The following is a 24,639-nucleotide window of genomic DNA, read 5'->3' as shown; positions in this document are numbered from 1 at the left end:
AATATGGTCTCTAGTGCCTTTCATCCCAAAGCTGATTCAGTCCCTCCCCTCTAAATGCATCTAGCATCTGGGGGGAAGCTGCAGCAGCTGTCTAGCACAAGAGATCGTTATTCCCACCCTTTAGGAAAAGACTGTCTCTTATGGAAGCTGTTGGTGGGGTTTGAAATTCCTTTCTGGTTTGTATTGTTACAGAAAGCTGTGTATTTCCAGCATGCATGAACCGTGCAGGATTGGTCACTGCAGTGCTTGTGTTAAAAGCAGGTTTGGCAATAGGCAGGGATGGCTTCCCCTGCTATGTTAATTTTGATGGCATCATCACCCCACCAATTATTACAACACACCCTATGTCCAATCCCCTCCCCATCCCTGGGCCTCAATATGGTTGTGGAGAGATGCTGAAAGGAAAGCAAAGATTCAGCCTCTGTGTTCCATTCACTGCTGAGCCTTGGCCTTGTGAATGGAGCCCTAGACTGAGGCTCAGGGGACCTGGGTGGTGGTTCTTCCTGCTCTGCCACTGGCCTGCTGGGTGACCTTGGGCAAGTCGCTTGGCTTACCGTGCCTCAGTTTCCCCTCTGTAAGATAAGGATAATATTACCTCCTTTGTGAAGTGCTTTGCGATCTATGGGGGAGAAGTGCTATGTAAGAGCTAGGGGTGATTATTATTTCATGGGTTCTAGGCTAAAAGGGAACATCTCGTCTGATAACATGAGCCAGAGACCCTCACCCAGTAAGGTGGGGGTGGTTTCATGATGCAGATACCTGTATACTCAGAGCTGGCTGGAGACCACCAAACTCCTTTCCTCCATGCCACCCAGCTCTTAGGCACTATTAGGCCAGCCTGGATTCCAGTGGACAGCCTGGAAGTGAAAGGTGGTATCCCCAGGCCCCTGAGCTTCCCAGTTCTTTAGATCATCTTGTCTTCCCTTTTTCAAGGCATAGTTCAGAAATATTTTTACCACTAATGCACTGTGTTAAAGGGAAGGCCCTGGAGCAGAGCGAGATTAAATCCTGGAGCGAGGATGAAATCCTCCTTCGTGCAAACCCTGTGTGCCCTTTGAGACCTAAAAATGGGGCTTCAATGGAGCACAAGCATTGTACTGGCTCTCTCCACGGGGATGGATTTCACCCTAAGAAAGAGGGGACTCTTTTCACTTCCCTCTGAGATGAAATTCACCCCTGCCCAGAGGAGCAGCCCAAAACCTGAGCATGCCTGTAACGCCCAGGCCCTGTGCTGATATGTGAATTTCATTTCCCAGATTGCAAGTTACAAAGCACTGGACCCAAAATTCTGGGCTACTTGGATCTGGGGGGTGTGGGGTGGCTCTCTCGCCTCTGCTCCTCTCCAATGCTCCTCTCTCCTCTGTTGGGAGAGTTCCTGCTAGATCCTCAGGTGGTGTAAACTGAAGCCTAGGGCACTATGCTGATGTACCCTAGCTGAGGATCTGGTCTTTCATTTCCTTCTCTTGCTACCAGATGGCTCCAGGGATTTGTTTAGAACTCTCTCATTGTTTATGAGAGACTAATTTTGTGGAAGTGAAACTTTCCCACCAGCATTTATGGAGAACGTGTCTGGTCATGCTGCTACATGGCACATGCTGGGTGGAAAAGTACATATCATGTTGACATTAAAATACAGCCCAGAGATCTGGACTCTTAGAATCAGTATCTGAGGTCATGTTAGCTGTATGTCAACCTTCTGAGTGCCAAGTCTTTGGGGTTCAGGCAATAAACTTTGGTTGGCTGCAAAATTTAAAGGTCAACAGAGGGACCATTGTCAGTGAAGAAAATGGGAATTTCAAGTGTGACTGGAATTTTAATTCTTTTCCCTAAAGTGGTTCAGCCTGATTCTAATTTTAGTTTACATCAGTTTTACCTGGGTGAAATTCTGCTGACTTCATTGGAGTCAGCCTTGATTTACACCAGAGTGAGCAAGAGAAGGAATTGCACCTTTAGGGACAGATTCTCAACCAGTGTAAATTAGCTGGAATGGCGCTATGCCAGTTTACAGCTGCAGAGCCGCTGGCTGTTTATCTCACCAGCAATGTGCAATGCAGCTGCTGGTACATGTATGTTGGGGGGATACACTCCACATAGTCCTAGAATTTAGCAGATCATTCTTCATTTATATTACACATCACTAGAGTTTCTGAGCACCCTCTGGACTATTGGCTACAGGTTAGGAGTGGGGTGTGTAAAGGTGCTCCACCCCCATCCTTTACTGCTTCTCTTATGCTAATCACCAGTGGGTTGATACCACAGCTGGGTTCTTCAGGGTGCAGGGAGATCCCGGCCACGACTTTCTCCCCAGTCACACCACCTACACTGGCCACAGGTAGCAGGGCTACACAGGAGTCTGTGTCACCAGAGACTCCCCCTACACTCTGTAGCAATCTACTCCATAGGGCTGACTTTCTGATACAGTAGCATTTGCATTAGTGTCAATCCCAATGGAGGATTGGGCCCTGGGTGTGTCTACCAGTAGTGCAGCATAAAAAGTGTGCAACACAGGGTTTTATTCAGGCATCTTGCTGCACACACAGAAATTGACTTCTCAATGTACAAACCCCTCCCCCTTGATTTTATTGTCCAAAGAGGAAGGAAGAACTGGCTGAAACTTACAAGCCATCTCTCCAGCATCCCATCTTCCATCCCTCCAAAACTCACTCTCAGGAAATATCTTCACAAGCTGCACAGTTATCTTGGAAGAGCCATCATGATTTACACACTTCTTATGAAAGGCATTTCATTAGCCGAGCATGTGCATGCCAATTTGTGGGGCATTCATTTGAATCCATTCTTTTTTTAAAAAAATAAACTGATCAAATGAAAACCACTCTCATTGCCTCAGGGAGAAGGTTATAAGAACAATCCCCCTCCCTCCATCTGTGTTTTTGTCTTCTCCTGCAGACAGGTGCATCATGTTAGTTTGTTGGACTGCTTTGCAAGCTCTTGGGCAGGTTGGTGAATACATGATGGTACTTTGCATTTTCTTTATGGCCTTTTGTCTACAGGATCTCTGGGCATTTTACAAGCCTCAAGATGGGACTTACTGGTGGTGTGTGGCCCTTGTGCTGGCCCCCAGCACAGATGTGAAGCTTAATAAGGGTAGACCCTGATCCAGTAGCGCTTAGTCACATGAGTAACTTTACAAACAGTGGGTCACATCCCCAGCTAGTGTAAATCAGCATATGTCTATTGGCACATTGAGTTCAATGCTGCATGCATGCATAAAGTTATTCACATGCATAGGTGTTTGCAGGATCCTCACCATACTCCTGTGAGATGGGTTTTACTAGCCCCATATTACACATGGGGAAACTGAGTCTTGCCCAGGGTCACATGGAGTCTGTGGCAGAGCCAGGAACTGAACCCAGCAATGCTGACTTTCAGAGTCTTTCCTTTAACCACTAGGCCACGTACCCTCTCCTAAAGGTGGAATGGTGTCCTGGAGAGCAACAAAGATGATCAGAGGTTTAGAAAACATGACCTGTGAGGAAAGGTTGAAAGAACTGGGCACGTAGAGAAGAGGAAGTGGGGGGAGAACCTGGTAGCCTTCAAGTATTTAAAGGGTTCTTGTAAAGAGGACCGTGATAAATTGTTCTCAATGTCCACCAAGGGTAGGACAAGCAAAATACACCAATTCCTTCAGTAAGGGAGATTGGGAAAAGCTTTCTAATGATTTCTATGAGGATACTTCAGCACTGAACCGGTTACCTAGGGAAGTGGTGGAATCTCCACCACTGGTGGCTGTTTAAAAACCAGTTAAACACCTGTCTGGGTTTACTTGGTCCTGCATCAGGGCAGGGGGCTGAACTACATGACCTCTTGAGGTCCCTTCCAGCCCTACATTTCTATGATCCTGTATTATGTAGTGCCTAATCTTAATGCTACTGAAATCCAGGGCAAGGATCCCATTGATTTCACCTTATTTTGTACACTGACTTTTAGTTTAAAAACACGGATAGACCCTCTGGAGTGGAGATGTTGGCAGGGGCAGCAAATGGTCATTGCCTCCTCTCCTGTACCTGTTCTCAGTTTACTCAGCAAAGTCTGCAGATTGGTCAGTCTCTCACCATTCAGTCACCACCAATAAATGGAGAGAAGCAAGACCATCATTGGTTTTTATTCCCTAAATAAGAAATCTAAAAATGGCTATTGTCAGATTAAGTCCTCTTAAAAACCGCACACACCTGTGTTACTAATCCCACCTGAGATTATTAAAAAGGAATGAACTTGTAAAACCTAAATTGGCTTGTGCTGTTTGTTTAGGTTCTGCATATGACTCATCTTGGACACTGGGATCAGATTAGTCAATTTCACTTCCAGGCTCTTAACGCAGAGTCTCGGTCACAAAGACTGCAGGGTAATGTTGGAGTTAATTGCATGGACGTCTAACATGAGAACGTGCTTCTGAAGAATGCATGCATCTGAAGAAGTGGGTATTCACCCACGAAAGCTTATGCTCCAATACGTCTGTTAGTCTACAAGATGCCACAGGATTCTTTGCTGCTTTTACGGATCCAGACTAACACTGCTACCTCTCTGATACTTGATAACATGAGAACATCTCTCTTGCTGCCAGACTGTGTAAAAACACTTTGGGCCAAATGCTCAGGTAGCATAAATCAGCATCACGCCACTGGACCTATGGCAATTAATTTACAGCAGGTGAGGATCTGGTCCATTATTTTAAGAGAAACAACAAACCAAAAACTCAGATTCCAATCCCCCAACATTTGGGAAGTTCTGGTCCAAATCTGAAATTTATGGCTGGCCCACTTCTTTAATGTGCCAGATCAAAACCCCAGTTCCAAATACCCCCTCAGCTTTTGCAGCATGTGGCTCTGAATCCTCCTGCAGTTATCAAGCCTGATTCTTCTCACTTATGTCAGTGAAACAGCTAGCCGATCTGTAATTCTCAAGTGTTTCTATTGTTCATTCCTGTATTGTCACATTGTTTCATGGCCTGCTAATAATGTAGTATTAATAGAGTGAAATTAATTAAATATGCAGCTTAATGAACCCCTTCAGTCTACACAAATGTTCACTTGAGCCCTGAGTCGGCAAGGTATGCCCGTCCAACTTTAAGCATGTGAGAAGCTTTAGTGAAGTCAATGGGACTATCGCACGCTTAAAGTTAGATATGCATGCCAGTCTGTTGCCGCATCAGGGACAAAGATCTTGATTCAGGCAAGCACTTAAGATCATCCCTATTAATGAAAGCACTCAAGCGTTTGCTTATAGTGCTTTGCTGAACAAGGAGGTCCTGTTGATTTGAGGGCCCTCAAGAAACCGAGCCATTTTGAAACTCAAAGAATGAGCATTGTCCATACGGTACCAAATTTGATCATTTAAAAATAAAACAGAGTACCTATGAAGAGAACAACCAAGCCAAAGGCCAGCCCACAGATTGATCTCAGGTTACACAGGCCTGGAGAACCATTTCTGTGCATGACCCTTGCTGCTAATGGTCCCTGGATGGCGTAGTCTTTGACTAGAATATGTATTGAAGCCCTTAACTTGCAGCCCAGTCAGAAAAAGTTGGCCTCTTGTGTCGGGGCACAAGGCATCCTGATTTCTTCAGTGGCATCAAAGCTTGTCTATAGCACAGCACGGTCCCACATTAGACCCATGCTGCAGACTTCCTAGGGTGAGACCTCCAGCATGTCCTCCTTAAAATCCAGTCCTTCCTGCTCTTCACGCTCCAGCTGCTCTAGTTTGTTTGATTTGTCATGTAGTATCTCTCCGTGACTCTTCAGAAATCTGGAATAAAAAACACTTTTTGGAATTGACATCACTGGATGGGGGGCAGCCAAAATTCCCAATGAGCTCGAGGGGCCTGATCCAGAGCCCACTGAAGTCAATGGGAGTCTTTGTGGTGAATTCAGTGGGCTCTGGATCAGACCCTTGGAGATCAGAGCATGGAGAAGCTCTCAGAAGATGCTGGGCACCTTACCTGGTGCCTGATTCTGCAAGATGCTCATTGCCCTCATCTCTTCACCAGGAGTTGAGGGAGCTCAGCCTCTGGCAGGATTGGGCCATGAGACTAGTCTAGGGATCAAAATCAGAACCTCTGAGCCCAGCCCTTCAACTTCCTGTGTTTTGGGCAAAACAGGACCTAGATTTTTGGCTTTGCAGAAAAAAGCTCACAGCTGAAGCTTTGCGAAACCAAAACCACCCCCTGTGTTTAACTCAAGCTGAAGGCCAGCTTCTGCTCTTGGAAACATGTGGGCAGCTTTAGTGGGAACTGGGTGTGCATAAGGGTGGAAGTCAGGCTTTGGCCAGGTTCTGATTTCAGTTAACAGCAGTGTCAATCTAGAGCAATCCCATTTACTCCAGAGTAATTACACTGATGCCTGTCCAGTGCAACTGAGATGAGAATTTGGCTCTAACGTTTTTGGGGAAGCTTTAGACCTAATGCACTGAGCACTGCTTCGTCTCTCAGAATGAAGGCAGCTAAGCCATTTTCCCATTCACTGGTAACATCTCTCTTTACAGGGTCATTTTAGCTGTCTGACTTATGTCCCCTAAATCGGTGGTTCTCAACCAGGGGTCTGGGGTCCCATGGGAGACCGCAAGGAGGTTTCAGAGGGTCCACCAAGCAGGGCCAGCCTTAGATTTACTAGGGCTCAGGGTAGAAAGCCAAACCCCCACTACATGGGGCTGAAGCCAAAGCCTCAGGAATGTAACTTTTGCAGGCCCCCTGGGGCGTGGGGCCCTGGGCAGTTGCCCTGCTTGCTACCCACCAAGGCTGGTCCTGGCTCTTATCTGCAGAAAACCAGTCATGGCACTGGTGGGCCTTGGAGGTTTTTATAGCATGTTGGGGGGGGCTCAGAAAGAAAAAGCTTGAACCCCCCGACCTAAATAACAGCTTCTGTCCCGGTTCCTTTTTGATGATGTTGAGTTTGTAGTAATGTCTTAAAGCTCTCGACATCTTCTCATAAGTCATGTTCACCCGGTTCTGTAAGAATAAAAGGCATTTCAGTGCAAAGCACCCCAGAGGATCAGGCTCTAAAAGGAGGTGAGGCACTTCCCCTTTAAAATGGAGACAGGTAAGACCTGGTACTTGAGAGTTAAGGAATGACCAACTTCTTCTCAGCCAGACTTGCCTTATGATTTCCCCAGAGCCTGGCAAGACCATTAGGATCAACAACCCGGAAAATCTTGGCTTCTTTATCTTCCCATTTGATGTATGGCTCGTACCGGCTGTCAGAGAGGAGCTGATAGACATAATCCCAGAGTAACCTGCAGTCTGTGTGTTAACAGAGAAGAAAACATTGACCGTTTTAAGCTAGGAAGTGTCCACACAATCTAAAGCCAATCAGCAGACTGTGTTTATTAATAATACCCCCCTCTTATATAGTCCTTTTTTAATAATCTCAAAGCATTTGATAAAGGTGGTAGTTCTTATTATCCACATTTTACAGATAGGGAAACTGAGGCACAGACTCATTGCTCTGGAACTCAGAAGCATGGGACAAGCCTCCCCAGCCAGGGAGACTGTATAACCCCCACACGCTGTGTAGCACTCTGTCCCTTTCCAGTGGTGGCTGGGTCACGTACAGAGCTTGAACCTGCTAACTTGGCTAACAGAACTGGTTCTTTTAATGCTGGCAGTAAAGGCTCATGGTCTTAAAACCAGAGGTTCTGGCACTGGATAAATACGGCTGTCACTTCTGGTCTCCGAGTAGGGCAGCATGAGGCAAATGAGCCCCACACACTGATCTCTCCAAGAGATCCTTCTTTTGTTTGTCTTTAGTATGACAAAGGTTTTTAGACTGAATGTCATGCTCTGTGTGCAAGGACACCTAACAGGACCTGTCTCTAACTGTATACAGTAATGGCGATAGCCTCAAGTCGTCCTGGCGGCTCTAATTTGGCTGCTCTCACTGGACACCAAGGCATATTTTGCAGATGTTCAATGGTAGACAAAGATGCTTCAGGGCCAGACGCGCCACTGAGTTTGGAAGCATAGACCTAGATTTCCCAGTGAAACCTCTTGTGTGCCCCTTGTTGGATGGAAACTTGTTTACATCTCCAGGAGTTTCATTTTTCAGGCAGCGCGGCTTTCACTGCCTGAGGGCCAGTCTGACCTGTCTGACACTGGCATGAGGCTTTAAAAATTAATACTCACCTGCAATTTTTCCATCGACTGGGGCTGGCGATGTATTGGGAAAAGAACAGATGATCTCTGCCCTGTAGCTGACTTCTGGGCTGTGATGAGAGAGGTTAAGTGGCTCCACTCTACAGGAAGCTTTGTTAGGAGACTTGGGCTGTCCTACATGGCTCAGGCAGCTCGTTGACAATGAAGGGACCGCAGCTGGGGAAACTTCTAACTCACAGTTCACACCTGCAAGGAAATCCAGTGCATCCTTGTTACAGTATTTCCAGAAAGACCCTATGAGAACAATTTACCAGTATGACACAGAGCACAGACTGGCTAGGATGGACTCTGGCCAAAGTCCATGCCCCGTGTCTGCTCCAGGTGGATGAAGAACAAGGTTCTCCTGTCACTGATGCTAGTGTAATGCTGATATCACTGCATGCAAGTGGAAAATGGAGTCTATTGGGACATCCTAAGGGAGGGGAACTGTTGCAGAAGGAAGCAGCAGGGAACTGAAAGGGCATTGAGGTGGTGGTAGGGAGCCACTGGCTAGGAGGAGGGTAGATAGTGAGTCAGCGGAGGAAGCCAGGAAGGGAAGGTGAAGAATGTCCGATCAGGCTAGGACAAAACTTCACATAAGGCATCTAAAAGCTGGGCTTCCAAAACCTGAGGCAATTCAGAATTAGAGGCCATGGCTGAAACTGTCACCCCCCAGTGACTTGCTGAAGACTGCAGTCTGTCAGAGCTGGGATTAGAACTGGGGACTCCCTGGCCCTACTCCTGTGCTCAGCCCACTAGGCCTTGCCTCCCTCAGACAGAAATGTAAAAAAGAGCGCTGACAGGCTTGTTTCCTTAACTAACCCCACCCCCACCTCCCACACCCGCTGAAGGCTCCTAAAGAGACACGGTACCTTCCGGATGGCTCTGGATCTGCATGTGTTTTGCCTCCCTAAAGGGTGAATTAAATAAAGGGCTGCACACCAGGGCTCTTCTCTGGGTCTTAATGTACTGGAGTAACTCATACAAAACATCACCTGTGGGGAAAGGAAAGACAATTGGGTGCATCTGGATTAGTAGAGTCTGAAATGTGTTTAATCACAGCCGTCTGCCTGGGCCAGGGGTACCCTGCGCAGTGAAACGGACATGGAAAGCTAACACACATCCTCCGCTGTCATGTGATCTCTAACTGCTGCCCAGTCCATCATGGTTTGCAGGACTCTTGTGAAAGTGTCTTGTAGATAAGGCACTAGACTGGGACTCAGATTCCATAAATGCATAGATTTTTAAGACCAGAAGGGGCTACTAGCACATCATGTTACACAGGAGGTCAAACAAAAGGCACAGAATTTCACCATAGTCTCAGATCTTCTAGGCAGTATCCTTGGACAAGTCACCTGCTGACTCTCTGCCTTAGTTCCCCATCTGCAAAATGGGGCTGATGCCTTTGTCAGTCCTGTTTCATTACACTGTAATCTCTTTGGGGCAGGGACCGTCTCTTACTATGTGCAGGTACAATGCACTAGGCACACCGGCTCTGAGCTGGGCGTGAGCCTTTGGTGCTACCGTAAGGCCAATAATTATGGAGGCTTCTCCATGTGCAGTAGCAGAATCCAAGCAGTCCACCACCTGTTCCCTCCATGCTTGTGTGTTTCTTGACAGGAGTATCCCATGCTTACATAGCACCTTGCACCCCAAAGGACCTCAAACTTTTAACAGACAAATTACAAAGGGTCACTTCCCCCTCCACTGAAACTGCAGGGAACCAGGGGTGAAAGTAAGTCCGATGACTTACCAGTATGCTGGGGCCAGCTCTGGCCCCTGGAAGGGGCAGGGCTGAGGGGGTCAGAGCCAGCCCCAGCCCACCCTGTAAGGTAAGTGCCCCCCCCCTCTTCCTAATACCTAACAGGCATTAAATTATTAGCCTCTGGAGCCCTGGAGTAGCGGTGGCAGGGCTCCGGCGGCTATTTAAAGACCCGGGGTGGTAGAAGCAGGGGAGCCCCGGGCCCTTTAAATAGCCACCAGAGAGCCGCAGCCACTACCCCAGGCCTCCAGCAGCGGGGCTCTGGAGGCAATTTAAAGGGCCTGGGGCTCCAGCCACTGCTGGGAGCCCCAGGCCCTTTAAACTGCCCCCTGGCGAAGCCAGGCTGCCCCAGTACAGTGTGCCATACTGGGGTGTACCGGCTTACTTTCACCTCTGGGGTTGAACACAGCACCTGTTAACAGTGCATTACAACTTTACACAGCAGTTCAGTAAAGGAAACTTACTATACCTAATTGAACCTTCAGGGGAACTATGTATGGCCTGAGTGATGCTGGCAGACCAGGTGTCAGCTCATGCAAAGTCCCCATTTCCCAACTAAACACTGACTGAGTTCAGCTGTGTATTTTTCTGACTCACCCGTGTGTTAGCATTATTTAAAATAGGTATTACATTATAAAAAATGTGTTTATGGAATGCTTGTGAGTTGCTGCATGCATTCATTTCACTTATAACCTCTGTATCCCATAGGGTAAGGTAATATTCAAGCATTTGTATTGTACATCTCTGTAAATCAGACTGGAGAGGGACATTAACTAGTGTAAAATGCTGGTCTCCAACAGATTATGTCCTGGTCCATAAAGCCAGGGTAGTGCTTTAATGTGGCTTGTGTGGCCGTGGTGCAGCACTGGGAGAGAGCTCTCCCGGTGCGCTTAAAAAAACAAAAGACAAAAACCAGGGGCGTAGCTACCAGCGCTGAAGCTTGCTGCACTCGGGGGGGGGGGGGTGTTTTTCCCACCCCGAGTGAGAAAGTTGCTGTAAAGCGTCAGTGCAGACAAGCCCTAAGGAAGGCCCAGCAACGCCAGATGAACTAGAGTGGAACATTAAAGAGGACAAAAGACTTTTGTTTACTCTTCCCCTGCCCACCCCCATGAAGATGAGTCATGCACGTGAATTCCTCCCTCAGCTGAGTTTGCAGCTCAGAGCACAAGGGAGGAGGAAATAAAAACCCCTAACTAGGAGGAAATTATTTCTATGCTGCTTGAACACTGTATAAGGGGCAACATTTTCCAGACCTAAACAAGAGCCTTAAAGGACACATTGAGCTTGCTTATTATAGAAGCTTCTATTACCTTTAGGATCTTAAGATTGGAACTCATTTGTGTGTATGTTCACCTGCTTAACCTTGTAAATAACTCTTGCTTCCTTTTCCTAGTTAATAAGTCTTTAGATAGTTTATTCTAGGACTGGGTGCAAGCATGGTCTTTGCTGTGAGTTCTGAAGTGCCAATGACCTGGGGAAAGTGGCTGGATCTCTACTGTACTCCATGCTAAAGGAACCACTTAACATTACAATAAATCCAAACAAAACCCCTGAGAGAAAATACAGGAGAGATCCAGCCGCTTAGTAATCTGAATACTGCTGCGATCCTTGGTGTAAGGAATCATCTATTGCAAAGGTATGCCTACCTGGGTGGCAAAAGAAGATGGGCAAAACCAAGGGGACTGTCTGTCAGTCCATGTTGAGGCTGTTCTAGCACATGTGGTGTTTACACTTGACTGGCTGGTGAAATCTAACTCTCGAATTCAAAACCGGGTTGGGGGGCCTGGTTCTTAACAGTCTGCCCTTGGTACTCCTGCTCTTAAGCCACTGCAGGACAGCTTGACAGTGTGTGAGAACATAAGGCAGGGTTCAAAACAGGACTGGACATTTGTATGAATGAGAACATCCGGAGTTATTTTAGATAGCATGAGGGTATATATCTCTCTTACGTCAGGGCATATGCCAATCTCTACAGATGACTCAGGAAGAAACCTTCTCCATAGGCAGGTTCCCCACTGCAATGTTCTTGCACCTGTCTCTGAAGCATTCCATATGGGACGCTGCCAGAGGCAGAAAACTGGACTATATAGACCACTGGTCTAATCTAATTTGGCAATTCCTGTAACTCTGCCTAGTTGTACCCTAGATAGATGGGTGAGGAAGGCATGGTAGGGATGCTCCCCCCCTCCCACCCCTTTCCTCAGGGCATCCAAAAAAGACCGGGCAGGATTTTGATACTTTGTTACTGTCCTTCCCTGCATTCCCAAGAGGCCCCAAATAGAGATGGGTGCCATGGTACTAGGTGCTGTACAGACATTGTGAGATTATCCCTCCCCTGAAGGCTTGACGGTCTCATCAGACAACAGGTGAGTGGGGAAATGACTTGCCCTGGGTCACGCAGCAGGTCAGTGGCAGAGGGGTGAACTGAAGCGAGGTTTTTCCGGAATCCCAACCCAGTGCCCTATCCTGTGGACTGCATTGTACAGCAGCGTCATTACAAAATACTATTGTTTCCTCTGACCTGAACTAGGAGCCCTGTATCTGAAATCCTCCTTGGTGAGAATGCAAAGGGCTTTTCCGTTCAGTTCAAACTTGTTTTCATCCGTTTGCCGGAGTGAATATTCTTTCTCGGCCCATCTTAGCCAGTGAATCACATCGTCCTTGCTCCACAGTGAGGGCTGGATTCCTGAAACCAAGCCAGAACAATCTCTGAAATAAAGCCTCAGTCTAGAACAGGGGTGGGATGGGACACTGGTCTTGTTCAGCATCAAACTTCCATTCTAAAGGAACCACTTTCTGATTACAATAAATCAGAACAAAACCCCTGAGAAAGAAAATACAATACAGATGAGGTTGACATGTAAAGTTTGGCTCTGGTATCATCCACTTACTCCAAACATCACTGGCTGGGATTCTCAGAGGACTAGAGTTATGTGTACAGTTACAACAGGAGTTGTGTGCCTAATTCTTAGGCCTGTTTGAAACTCCCAGCCTCTGAGCATAACTAGTACCATCTCATCCCAAAGCACTCGACAGCTATTACTGCATCCTCTCACCCCAGTGAGAGCAGGGACTGGCATTAGCCCAACTTATTTACGTGACCATTGAACCTATAGCTCCAGCTGAGATCCTGGTCCCATTATGCTAGGTTCTGTACAGACTGTAAGAAAGGGTGCCTACCTCAGAGTTCATGTCACCCTCTGGTCAGTGTTACTCCCCTTTGTCCCCATACTCAGGCATGTAAAAGGTAACATGGAGTTTGCAAGCCTGGATCCTGGGGAGGTCCAAGATGTAGGGGTGTGAGGAAGGAAATCAAGGCAGCAGGAACTGACTTATGAGTCCCATTTCTTGGGAAAAGTCACTTCACTGTTCTTGCCTCAGTTTCCCCATTTGTGAAATGAAGATGACTTAACCACTTCTAAGGTAATTAATGTTTGTGAAACCAACATGAACACGGTGTGTACTATTCCCCCTTCTGGTGACTGGTCAGCTGGAGCATAACCACCTACTAGTGCTATTTGTTAATGGAGTTACTCCTTTAGCTCTAGTGGTAGAGGTCTTCAGTACAGTAATGAAGATCCAGAAGTCAAATTAGGCTAGTGGGCTGTTGCTTTTGCACCGTGCTTTATAAAATACCTCCTCAGTAACGTTAATTTGTAGGCCATTAAACAAGGCACCATCTACTCACTGAGCCTGCCTGGTAATTTGAAGATTTCGCCTTCACTGATTGGCTGCGAGAAGGCTGCACACCTGGACTGTGATGGCAGTGGTAAGGAAGCTGCTGTTACAGGGCTCCCAGAAGAACTGACGGTCACTTCACCCTGGGGGAGAGAGGTTAACACATCAACTGAAAAAGAACAGCCACAGCTGTAAGTTCCCCACTGCTGTGTTCGAGCATGGGGTTGTTTGTTTAAGCAGTCTCAAACAGTAGCATTATTCTGTTTAATGCAGGTATCCTCAAAAGCTCAGCAAATTTGAGTCTGGTTGGTAGGTGAGGGGACACCATCAGGGAAAATCCACTGCAGGAACCAGTGCTGATTCAGTTTAGGGTACTCTCCTCTGAGTCAGGCCTGAATCAGTGCTGTGTTCCTGGAAGTGCCATCTTACATCCAAGAACACACAGCAGAAGTGCTAACTGTCTGGTGGTCAGATTCCCCCTCGCTTGCTGCAAGGGCAACCTAGGGAAGGACTTTTAACCCTGATGTACTGACCAAAAGTCACTTGGGCAATTGCACCCTTTCCCTAACTTCTCCCTAAACTTTAACATTGGCTCTCTAATTCTTCTCAAGCACACCATGCTCACACTCCAGAGATGGAGGAATTGATCTGTGGGATGAAAGGAGCTATATCTTTGTGCCTACATCTAGGAAAGATGGTCTCGTGGATAGGGTGCCGGCCCAAATTCAATTCCTAGCCCCACAGCAGGCAGCTTGAGAGATTTTAAGCAGGTCACTTAATCTACCTTGTGCCTCAAAAAATCCAGAGCTAGTATTTCCCTACCACACTGGGGTGTTTGAAGATTAATTGTGTTAGTGACACTGAGATGCTCAGGATACCATGGTGATGGCAGCCATATATTTGTATTCCCTCTACCTCCCTCATCGACTTCAACATAAATGGCAGCTCCTATCCTTCTATGGCCCCAATTACCATAGTGTTCAAGCACCTCACATTCTTTAATGGGTTTATCCTTCCAACATCCACTGAGGTAGGGCTACCCCCACTTAGATGGGGGAACTCACACACTGCCAGACTAAGGCCCAGATCCTCAAAAGTGGCACCAACTCCCACTGACTGACTTTCCCCAAGGTCCCACAGGGGGGCTGTGGCAGAGCCTGGAATTAAACGCTATTCTCCACAAATCCAGATTAACACCATCACTCCAAGACCATCCATCTGCTATTGGAGTGCCCTCTATATTCACTGGGAATTGATTATATGGGGTATACACACCCGATTCTAATGAATAATCCTTGTTCAGTGCTGAAAGTGGAGGGGGGCATGCAGAAGGTCCCTGCCAGTTTGCTCTTGGGGGAAATACCATCCCAAACCCAGTCTGTCACTCATGTTAATCCAGAACATGTTTTATTAGCCTAGTGGATAGGGGCAAAGCTGTAGACCTGAGATCCTGATCTTTAGTAATGCTTTTGACAGTCTCACATGGCATCTTCATAAGCAAACTAGGGGAAATGTCATCTAGATGAACTTATTTTAAAATGGGTGCAAAACTGGTTGAAAGACCATACTCTAGATAGTGGTTTGCTGTCAAACTGGAGGGACCTGATAACTACTCTCAGTGGGGCACTGCAGGGGTCTGTCCTGGTCTACTGGTCATTAATTAATGACTTGGATAATGGAGTCTAGAGTGTGCATAAAATAATCTGCAGATGACACCGAGCTGGGAGGCGTTGCTGACCCTTTAGAGGAGAGGATTAGAGTTCAAAGCAATCTTGACAAACTGGGGAACCAGTCTGAAATCAACCATATGAAATTCAAGTGCAAAGTACTCCACTTAGGAAGGGAAAATCAAATGCACAATCCCCAAATTGGGGATGACCAGCTAGGTTACAGGGGATCACAAATTGAATACAAGTCAAAAATGTGGTACAGTGACAATAAAGGCTGATACCCTTCTCAGGTGTGTTATGGCGTATGTAAAACAGTGGAGGTAATTGTCCTGCTCTGTTTGGCACTGGTGAGATCTCAGCTGGAATATTATGTCCAGTTCTGGGTGCCACACTTCAAGATGTGGACAAATTGGAGAGGGTCCAGAGGTTTAGGAAACTTGACCTATGAGAAAAGATTACTGAGCATCTTTGGCCTTGAGAAAAGGAGGGGCAGAGGGGAACCTGATAACAGGTCTTCACCTATTTGAAGACTGTTAAGAGGACTGATCAGTTGTTCTCCATGTCCATAGAAAGTAGCATGAGGAGTAATGGGCTTATTCTGCAGCAAGGTTAGGTTCTCTATTAGGGAACACTTTTTCTAACTATAAGGATAATTAAGCACTGGAATAGACTTCCAAGGGGGTTGTGGAATCCAGCACCTGTCAGGGATGATCTAGGTATACCTGGTCCTGACTCAGCACAGGGGGCTGGATTACTTGACCTCAAGAGGTCCCTTCCAGCCCTACACTTCTATAATGCTATGTTAGCAAGAATCAGCAGTGTTCTGCATCCAATCCAATTTATATTGTGAAATGTGCAAGGAAGTAGTCTTCCCCCTCTGAATCCCAGTAATGTGGTTCTAACCAATCGCTGAGCTGACTTTACACTGGAAAAGATTTCACTCCCTGGGAGTGATACTCACCCACCCTGCAAAAAGGTTTAGCCAAATTTTCTAAACCAGCCACTGATTCTAGGCACCTTAATTTCTGGGAGCCCAGCTTGGGCCTGATTGGTGGAGGTGCCGCACCCTTGCAGTTCCCAGTGGCTTCATTTGGAGTTGTGGGTGCTCAGCACCTCCAAAAATTAGGTGTGAAGACAATCAAATTGTGTAGCTCCAAATCAAGGCATACATTTTTCTCGCCTTTCCAAGCCACCAAGGAACATTCAGACTCTAAAGCAAAGATCCTCAGCCGCATACGGTTCCTTCACGCAATCCGTATGCCTCACTGTAGTTGAGGCCAAAGATGTGAACCTGGTCTCAGCCAGAATGAATGGAGCATTCATGGGAGGGGCTACTGGCAATGTGAATATTCTAATCTACATGTACAAGGCCATTCTCCTCTTGACCTGCTGCTTACCAACAGGGAAGAATTGGTAGGGGAAGTAGAAGTGGGTGGCAACCTTGGCAGCCGTGACCATGAGATGGTTGAGTTCAGGATCCTCAAAAAAGGAAGAAAGGAGAATAGCAAAATACGGACCCTGGACTTCAGAAGAGCAGATGTTGACTCCCTTAGGGAACTGGTGGGCGGGATCCCCTGAGAGGCGAATGAGCGGGAAAGGAGTCCAGGAAAGCTGGCTGTATTTTAAAGAAGCCTTATTGAGGGTGCAGGAACAAACCATCCCATTGTGCAGAAAGAATAGCAAAAATGGCAGGTGACCAGCTTGGCTTATCAGAGAAGACTCCAGTGAGCTTGAACACAAAAAGGAAGCTAGCTTACAAGAAGTCCAAACTTGGACAGATGACTAGGGAGGAGTATAACCAATATTGCTCCAGCATGCAGGGGCGTAATCAGGAAGGCCAAAACACAACTGGAATTGCAGCTAGCAAGGGATGTGAAGGGTAACAAGAAGGCTTTCTACAGGTATGTTAGCAACAAGAAAGTCAGGGAAAGTGTGGGACCCTTAATGAATGGGAGAGGCAACCTAATGACAGATGTGGAAAAAGCTGAAGTACTCAATGTTTTTTTTGCCTCCGTATTCGCAGACAAGTTCAGCTCCCACACTACTGTCCAGGGCAACACAGTATGGGAAGGAGGTGAACAGCCCTCAGTGATGAAAGAACAGGTTAAGGACTATTTAGAAAAGCTGGACATGCATAAGTCCATGGGTCCAGATCTAATGCATCTGAGGGTGCTGAGGGAGTTGGCTGATGTGACTGCAGAGCCATTGACCATTATCTTTGAAAACTTGTGTCAATCGAGGGAGGTCCCAGACAATTGGAAAAAGGCAAATATAGTGCCCATCTTTAAAAAAGGGAAGAAGGAGAACCCAGGGAACTATGGACAGATCAGCCTCACCTCAGTGCCTGGAAAAATTATGGAGCAGGTCCTCAAGGAAATGAAGCACTTGGAAGAGAGAACGGTGATCAGAAACAGTCAACATGGATTCACCAAGGGCAAGTCATGCCTGACCAACCTGATTGCCTTCTCTGATGAGATAACTGGCTCTGTGGATATGGGGGAAAGCAGTGAACGTGATATAACTTGATTTTAGCAAAGCTTTTGATATGGTCTTCCACAGTATTCTTGCCAACAAGTTAAAAAAGTATGGATTGGACGAATGGATTAGATGGTGGATAGAAAGCTCGCTAGATTGTGGGGCTCAATGGGTAGTGATCAACTGCTCGATGTCTAGTTGGCAGCTGGTGTCAAGCAGAGTGCCCCAGGAGTCAGTCCTGGTGCTGGTTTTGTTCAACATGTTTGTTAATGATTTGGATGATGGGATGGATTGCATCATCAGCAAGTTTGCAGATAACACTAAACTGGGGGGAGAAGTAGATATGCTGGAGGGTAGGGATAGAGTCCAGAGTAATCTAGGCAAATTGGAGGATTGGGCCAAAAGAAATCTGAGGTTCAGCAAGGACAAGTGTAAAGTCCTGCACTTAGGACAGAAGAATCCCATGCACCGCTACAGGCTGGGGACCAACTGGCTAAGCAGCAGTTCTGCAGAAAAGGACCTAGGGGTTACAGTGGACAAGAAGCTGGATATGAGTCAGCAGTGTGCCCTTGTTGACAAGAAAGCTAAGAGCATATTGGGCTACATTAGCAGGAGCATTGCCAGCAGATCGAGGGAAGTGATTATTCCCCTCTATTTGGCACTGGTGAGGCCACATCTGGAGTTCTGCATCCAGTTTTGGGCCCCCCACTACAGAAGGGATGTGGACAAATTAGAGACAGGCCAACAGAGGGCAACAAAAATGATCGGGGGCCTGAGCACATGACTTACGAGGAGAGGCTGAGGGAATTGGGCTTGTTTAGTCTTCAGAAGAGAGGGGGGATTTGATAGCAGCCTTCAACTACCTGAAGGGGGGGGGGGTTCCAGTGAGGATGGAGTTCAGCTGTTCTCAGTGGTGGCAGATGACAGAACAAGGACTAATGGTCTCAAGTTGCAGTGGTCTAGGTTGGATATTCAAAGGTGGTGAAGCACTGGAATGGGTTGCCTAGGGAGGTGGTGGAATCTCCATCCTTATAAGTTTTTAAGGCGCAGTTTAACAAAGCCCTGGCTAGGATGATTTAGTGGGTGTTGGTCCTGCTTTGAGCAGGGGGTTGGACTAAATGACCTCCTGAGGTCTCTTCCAATCCTAATCTTCTATGATCTCTCCTGGTCTTCATAACATCCCAAGGTAGCCATGTCATTACATTTGAGCAACAATTTATAACTGCAGTAGGAGATGCACTATTTCCATTTATGGAGTGGTTGTGTATTATGAAACTAGGAAGTCTCCTACTTCATGTGGACAATGTCTTTAATGTCTAGTATTAACTGTGTCCAAACCAGGAAGAAAGCCTTCCGAAACTGGTTTAATGATTAGTTAGATCTTTCCAAAATCTCTGCACTTCTTCTTTCAGCAGGTCTAGTTAGCTTTATTAGCGGTAGTATTGTATCTGTTTGGGTTTTTTAAACTTAATTTACTAGGAAACAATCCAGCATGAACTTTTTAACACTTTTTACAGCAACATGAGGCATGTTTCAGATTCATTCTAAGCAACAGGCTACAGGAAAAATAAAAGTGAAAGAGGTTAGCAGGGTAAATTATGTGTTTCTCTTCTGGAAAGACACTTTCCAACTTTGGGTTTTTCTCTCCCCTAGCTCAACTATATTGCAGTTAGATTTACCCTTTAGAAAAGAAAAAAAAAATCCAGGTGGTCAAAATTCTGCCAGTTTGCAGGTATTCTTGGTAGACCAGAAAAGCAGCCTTAATTATTGTCCCATTTATTTTCTCCTTTTTAGAGTGTTTGAGGCTATTTCATTTCCTTAGTTCTCATGGGTTCTCTGCAGGGGAGGGAGGGGATCTATGGAGGCTTGCTGCAGACTTAAAAACTTCATAAAACTTACCTGGAAACAAAACCTAAATCCTAGAGTATTCCAGCAGCTCTAAGTTAAGGTGACCTCCTTTAAAGGTTAAAATTGTAAAATTATGCGGGAGGTATCAAAAAAAAATTAGTCTTCTCTGCAAAATGCTCGTGCATTGGTCCACGCTCCATATACTGAAGCATGATCTAGCCCGCTTCGCCTCCTTCCCCTTATGAACTGTCCCGAAGGAAGGAAGGAAGGGGAATTCCAGTGTTCGTTAATTACAGGCTTACACAAAGCAAGGAGGATCAGAATGTTTCAAGGAGATCTGAAGCCTCACAAGCTTGCGAGTGTCTGGCGGGGGGAAGGGGCAGAGTAGGGGGGCTAGGAGGGCTTGGGGATTTGACGGGGGGGAGCTACACTGAGGGGGCAGAGACCTATAGCGCGGGATGTGTGGGTGTATGAGGAAGGTTGCTGGAAGTGTTTGAAGGGGGGGGGAAGATTGCTGGGCAGGGGGGTGAGTTTGCAGGGCTGTTTGAGGGGATGGGGTCGGGAAGGAAGCCGGGGAGGGTGCTTGGGGGGACAGAGGGGAGGAAGGCTGCAGGGTGGGGGGGCGGGGGGGTGCAGTGGGAGGTGGGTGGCTGGTGCAGCAGCGATGTGGCTCAGCTCTTACCTGCATTCCAGGTGGAGGTGGAAGGTGCGGCTCCGGCCCCGGGGGGCTCCGCTCCCGCTGCTCCCCGAGCAGGCTCCCCCCCGCTCCCCCCCACGCAGCCAGCGGGGGAAGCCGCGATCCCTTCCCCTCCGCCCCGGGCTGCCCGGTCCCCCGCCCGCGAGCGCAGACACAGCCGTGTGTGGCCGCGGCTCGGATCCTTCCGGGAAACGAAAACGAAACAAACCGGATCTGAGAGAACCAGGCGCTCAGCCCCGGGGCAACAGCGGCGCCCGCCCCCCCCCAGCATGCCGCCCTGGCCCCCGCCAGCCCTGCAAAGACCTGGGGGCGCCGCGCTGGGTGGAGGGCGGTGGGATCAGGGCGGCAGGGCTTGTGCCAAACCCTGGCAGTCCCTAGCCCCGGCCCTTCTAGGCTTGGCAGTTCTTAGCCCTGGCACCCCTGATCGCTTGAGCCCCCCCCCCCACACACACACACACCTCTTTCATTACTCATTAAGCACTGCAGGGTGGGGGCACCAGCCAAGCTGCCCGGTGCCAGGGAACTGCCCTCCCAGGGCAAGAGGCAGCAGGCGCTTCTGGGCTGGAGGGTTTTGACAGCCGGAGGCAGGGGGGTGTTTTACAGCCCCCATCCCTCCTCTAACCCCATCCCTAAGTGGGTTGTAAATTTGTGGGGCACGTGATGGCGACCACCCGCCAGGGTACATACAGGGTACCTTAATCATACCAGGAACGAGCCTTGCGTATCTTTCAGCACCCAGCCCACATAGCCTCTTATAGCTTCCTGCAAAGTTTGCCTTTCCTACCGCAACGAGTTGGTGGTGGTGCTGCCCCCTACAGGATTAAAGCAGAAGTGCTTCATAGTGTCATAGTGCCTATACTGCTGACACCTACCCAGGAGCCTCCTTTAGCATAAGTGGTAGGGGCTTGCAGGCTCTATTTTGGCAGCAGGGAATCTTAGTTCCCCTCAGCGTAGCTCTGAAGGCCCCTGCTGTGCAGAATGGGGGTGCTCTGAAATCCTAGGTAATGAGGTTGGTTAGTTCCATGTGAAATTGAAAGGCAGTGAATCCTTGCTTCTTGAGGACCAGCTTTGATTTACAAAGGGGGTGTGTAAGTAACTGTCTCTACTGTTTATACAGCACCTAGTACAATGGGGTCCTGGTCCACACCTGAAGCTCCTAGGTGCCAAGATAATACAAACAAGAAATAGCTGGTTCGTGTGTGTCCTCCACTGTCTTCTACTGGATAGCATCAGAACTAGACAACTGTCGTAGACCCCCTGGGGCTAGAAGCTAATTGAGATTCCCCTTTCCTTCAGGTGGAAGGGGCTTATCACAAAATCCTCCAGACAGCAGAGAAAGAACTCTGACCTTTCTCTAGAAGTGCTGACCCTTATCACTTCAGCTAAATGAGAAGGATCTGATTTCTAGTGACCGCTCTTGTGATGTTCCAAGTAGCCATATTACACAGCTCAGTAACTACCATAAAGTCCAAGATGGGGGGGGTCAGAATGTCTCTCAATGTCTAACATGCAATGAACAATGAATCTGTATAAAAGAATCTCCCTTTATTTACCAGGTTGAGAGAGTTCTGTGTTAATCTGGTCTGTTGATTGATTCCCTGAGCATCTCAACTTGTGTTTTCAAAGCACTGTACAACCATTTGTTGGGATTCCCTCAGACCTTTTTCACTCACCTTACCCAGAACTAGCTAAGCCAGCCCTCCATCATTAAGTGGTTAATCCTCATAAAACACTGTGAGGCAGGTAAATAATACTTATTACCCATTTGACAGAGGGGAAGATGAGGGTCACCATGTCCAGAAGTAGCCAGTTGTCTTTGGGTGCCTCTGTTTTTTGAGGTGCCCAACCTGAGACCTTGGGCCTCATTTTCAGAGATGCTAAGTACTTAAAATCCCCATTGACTTCTTCTCAATGTAGGGCTTTGGCACCCGAAATCAGGGGCCAGTCCTAAAACTTGTTGCCTAAATGAGTAGCCCAAAACCACACAGCCAGTGGGGAGGCGGGGGGGGAACTGGTATAATGGCAGAAGGCCTTGGCTTAACAATACTCTGTGGTAGGGGTCCTAGGAGGTAGTAAAAAGAGACAAGAGCAAATCTGAAACAGAAAGAGGGTCAACTTAAATGCAGTAAAAGGGAAGCTGATCTCAGTAGCAGATCCCCTTGGTGGGCATTGCAGCAGTTCTTCACAAGTAAATATAGATCTGAAGTGAGAGACATGAGGGGTGCCATTTGCTATAGGGCAAAGGGGGCAGGTGCCCCCAACCATGTTCCCCCCCCCAGTGTCATAGGTCAATATGCTCCCTTTTTTGCTCCTCCTCCCCCTGACTTTGCAGGATATAATAAAATCACATATAACGTTAACACAACTTTGCCCCTCCCTATCTCTTCCTCTCCAAATTTTCCTGAAATTATGCCCCTGAAAGGCACAAGTCTTCACAGAAGGAGCATAGGTGGTGTGATTTTTTTTTTAAACAATTGACTTATGGGTATGTGGCTGACAGCAGAAAAATCTTCCCTTGCTTCTTGTTTTTTGAATCCTCTTTCCTTTCTGTGACAGCCCACTAGCAGTGAGCATCTCCCCTTAAGTGGTTGCTATAAAAGCAGATCCTAATCTTCTTGTCTCGTAAATGAGCTCAACTTCTCCCCTGGGAAGGGGAAGACCATAAAGTTTTGGAGGGGACAGTGAGATTTTGGTGGATCCAATCCCAGTTAAATTTTAGCCTAACCCATTCAGAAATAAAGGCCTTGGCTACACTGCCACTTTACAGCACTGAAACTTTCTCACACAGGGGTGTGAAAAAACACACCCCTGAGCGATGCACGTTTCAGTGCTGTAAAGTGGCAGAGTAGACAGCGCACTAGCGCTGGGAGGTACACCCCTCACAGTGGTTTTTTTGTGTTTTTTAACAAGTTTTCTCCTAGTGCTGGAGCCGTGACTACACAGTGGCAATGCTTTAACGTTGGTAGTGAAGACGTACTCAGCCAGTGAGTCAGCTCCTTGCAGGCCAGTTTCTGTCTTCCTATTGCCAACACCTTCCAGGGCCCAGCACCTCCTTAGGGACAACTCCTCAAAGCCTGTGCCAAAAGATGATAAGTAGGCAGGCATGACTACTGTTCTGTTGTGCTTCGACAACCCCCCCCATCCCTTCTCTGGCTTTGACTAACGTGGCTTCAGCCAATGTGGGGTGACACACCCGAACCACATTCGGGGGCAGGATTGCATTTGACTTCATTAACAAAAGAAACATGAAACACTAATTGCAAGTGGTAAATGTTTATTTTTCAAATCTTGCATAAACGAGCTCAAAGAAAATGGGGTTAGAAACTTTTCTCTATACTTTAAACCTGAACTTTTTAATCATAGAAACAACCATAAAGCACCCCAGCATAGAACAAAGAATACCACTTATGATCCAAGTAGACATTTTTTTCAAGTAATCTTATGACACAGTCTGTAATTCTTCTATTCTGCCACCTTTGTTCCCTCATGGATTCTCCCATGTAGATTCAAGCTAATGCTCTGTTACCACAGGAAGGAATGCCACACACAGGCAATAATTTCAAATATTACACTTCTTGACTCAAGAGCTACTTTTAGAAATTAGCATTGATCTGTACCATGTTGGCGGGTTTAAGTAATAGACCCTGCATGATGAAAAGCACCATCTCAAACCGACAGCTTCGCGTCATGAACACATTTGTTACCACAACAGCTGCAACATACTACAGCATTCTTTCTGCTGCTTTAGTGTGATCATAGTTTTAAACATCAAAGTAGCTGCTACGCAGAATATATCGCCACATAACCAGAGACTGAAGCTTCCGGGATATGTAACTAATTAAGAAGTTCAAATTAACATTCATAGCCAACATTTGCCAAGCTGGGTGCCAAAGACAGGCCCCCAACTTCATATCTAGGCATCTAAATAAAAGTGGCCTGATTTTCAGATGTGCTGAGCACCTGCAAATCCCCCCAAAAAGCCAATGGAAGTAGAAGGTACTCAGCACCTTTAACAAGTAGGTCACTTTTCTTTCCATGTGTATATATAGGTAGGCAACAACAATGTGTGTGTTTGTGCACTGGCATCCAGATCTCTTGAAAAATGATTGATAAGGAAGTCTATACACTGTGTATTACTGCCTTCACCATTCATTTTTCAGGAGTGGTATAAGGTGGGGTGGAAGGTGACTGGCTACAAGTAATACAATTTACAGAATTTGATTTTTAACTAAATATAGGCCCAATCCAGTAAATATTTATGCAAGTGAGTAACTTTACTCGTGTGCCTAGTCCCCTAAATTCAATAAGTCCTAGGTGAGTAAAATTACTAAAATGCTTACATGTTTGCAGGATCAGGCTCATTAAT

The 24,639-nt window shown here is 47.0% G+C and overlaps 1 protein-coding gene across 4 annotated transcripts; it reads right to left on the bottom strand.

Annotated features, from left to right (window-relative positions):
• Positions 1-4,107: 4,107 nt before the first annotated feature.
• Positions 4,108-20,991, bottom strand: ETV7 (ETS variant transcription factor 7). 4 transcript variants are annotated; one of them, XM_073319537.2, is made up of 8 exons: positions 20,968-20,991; positions 13,594-13,726; positions 12,427-12,591; positions 9,016-9,138; positions 8,135-8,350; positions 7,110-7,252; positions 6,861-6,961; positions 4,108-5,763 (listed from the first exon to the last, which is right to left on the bottom strand). In XM_073319537.2, the coding sequence occupies exons 1-8, from the start codon at positions 20,974-20,976 to the stop codon at positions 5,646-5,648; spliced, it is 1,008 nt and encodes a 335-aa protein (XP_073175638.1). In that variant the 5' UTR covers positions 20,977-20,991; the 3' UTR covers positions 4,108-5,645. The 4 variants fall into 4 exon arrangements, with proteins under 4 accessions (XP_073175638.1, XP_073175639.1, XP_073175640.1 ...); XM_073319538.2 differs by lacking the exon at positions 20,968-20,991 and adding an exon at positions 20,259-20,375; XM_073319539.2 differs by lacking the exon at positions 9,016-9,138.
• Positions 20,992-24,639: the final 3,648 nt, after the last annotated feature.

This window comes from Lepidochelys kempii, chromosome 21, assembly GCF_965140285.1.
Source record: "Lepidochelys kempii isolate rLepKem1 chromosome 21, rLepKem1.hap1, whole genome shotgun sequence".
Lineage (NCBI taxonomy): Eukaryota > Metazoa > Chordata > Testudines > Cheloniidae > Lepidochelys > Lepidochelys kempii.
The sequence above is the reverse complement of the archived record's forward strand: the minus strand, read 5'-3'. Positions and strand labels throughout refer to the sequence as shown.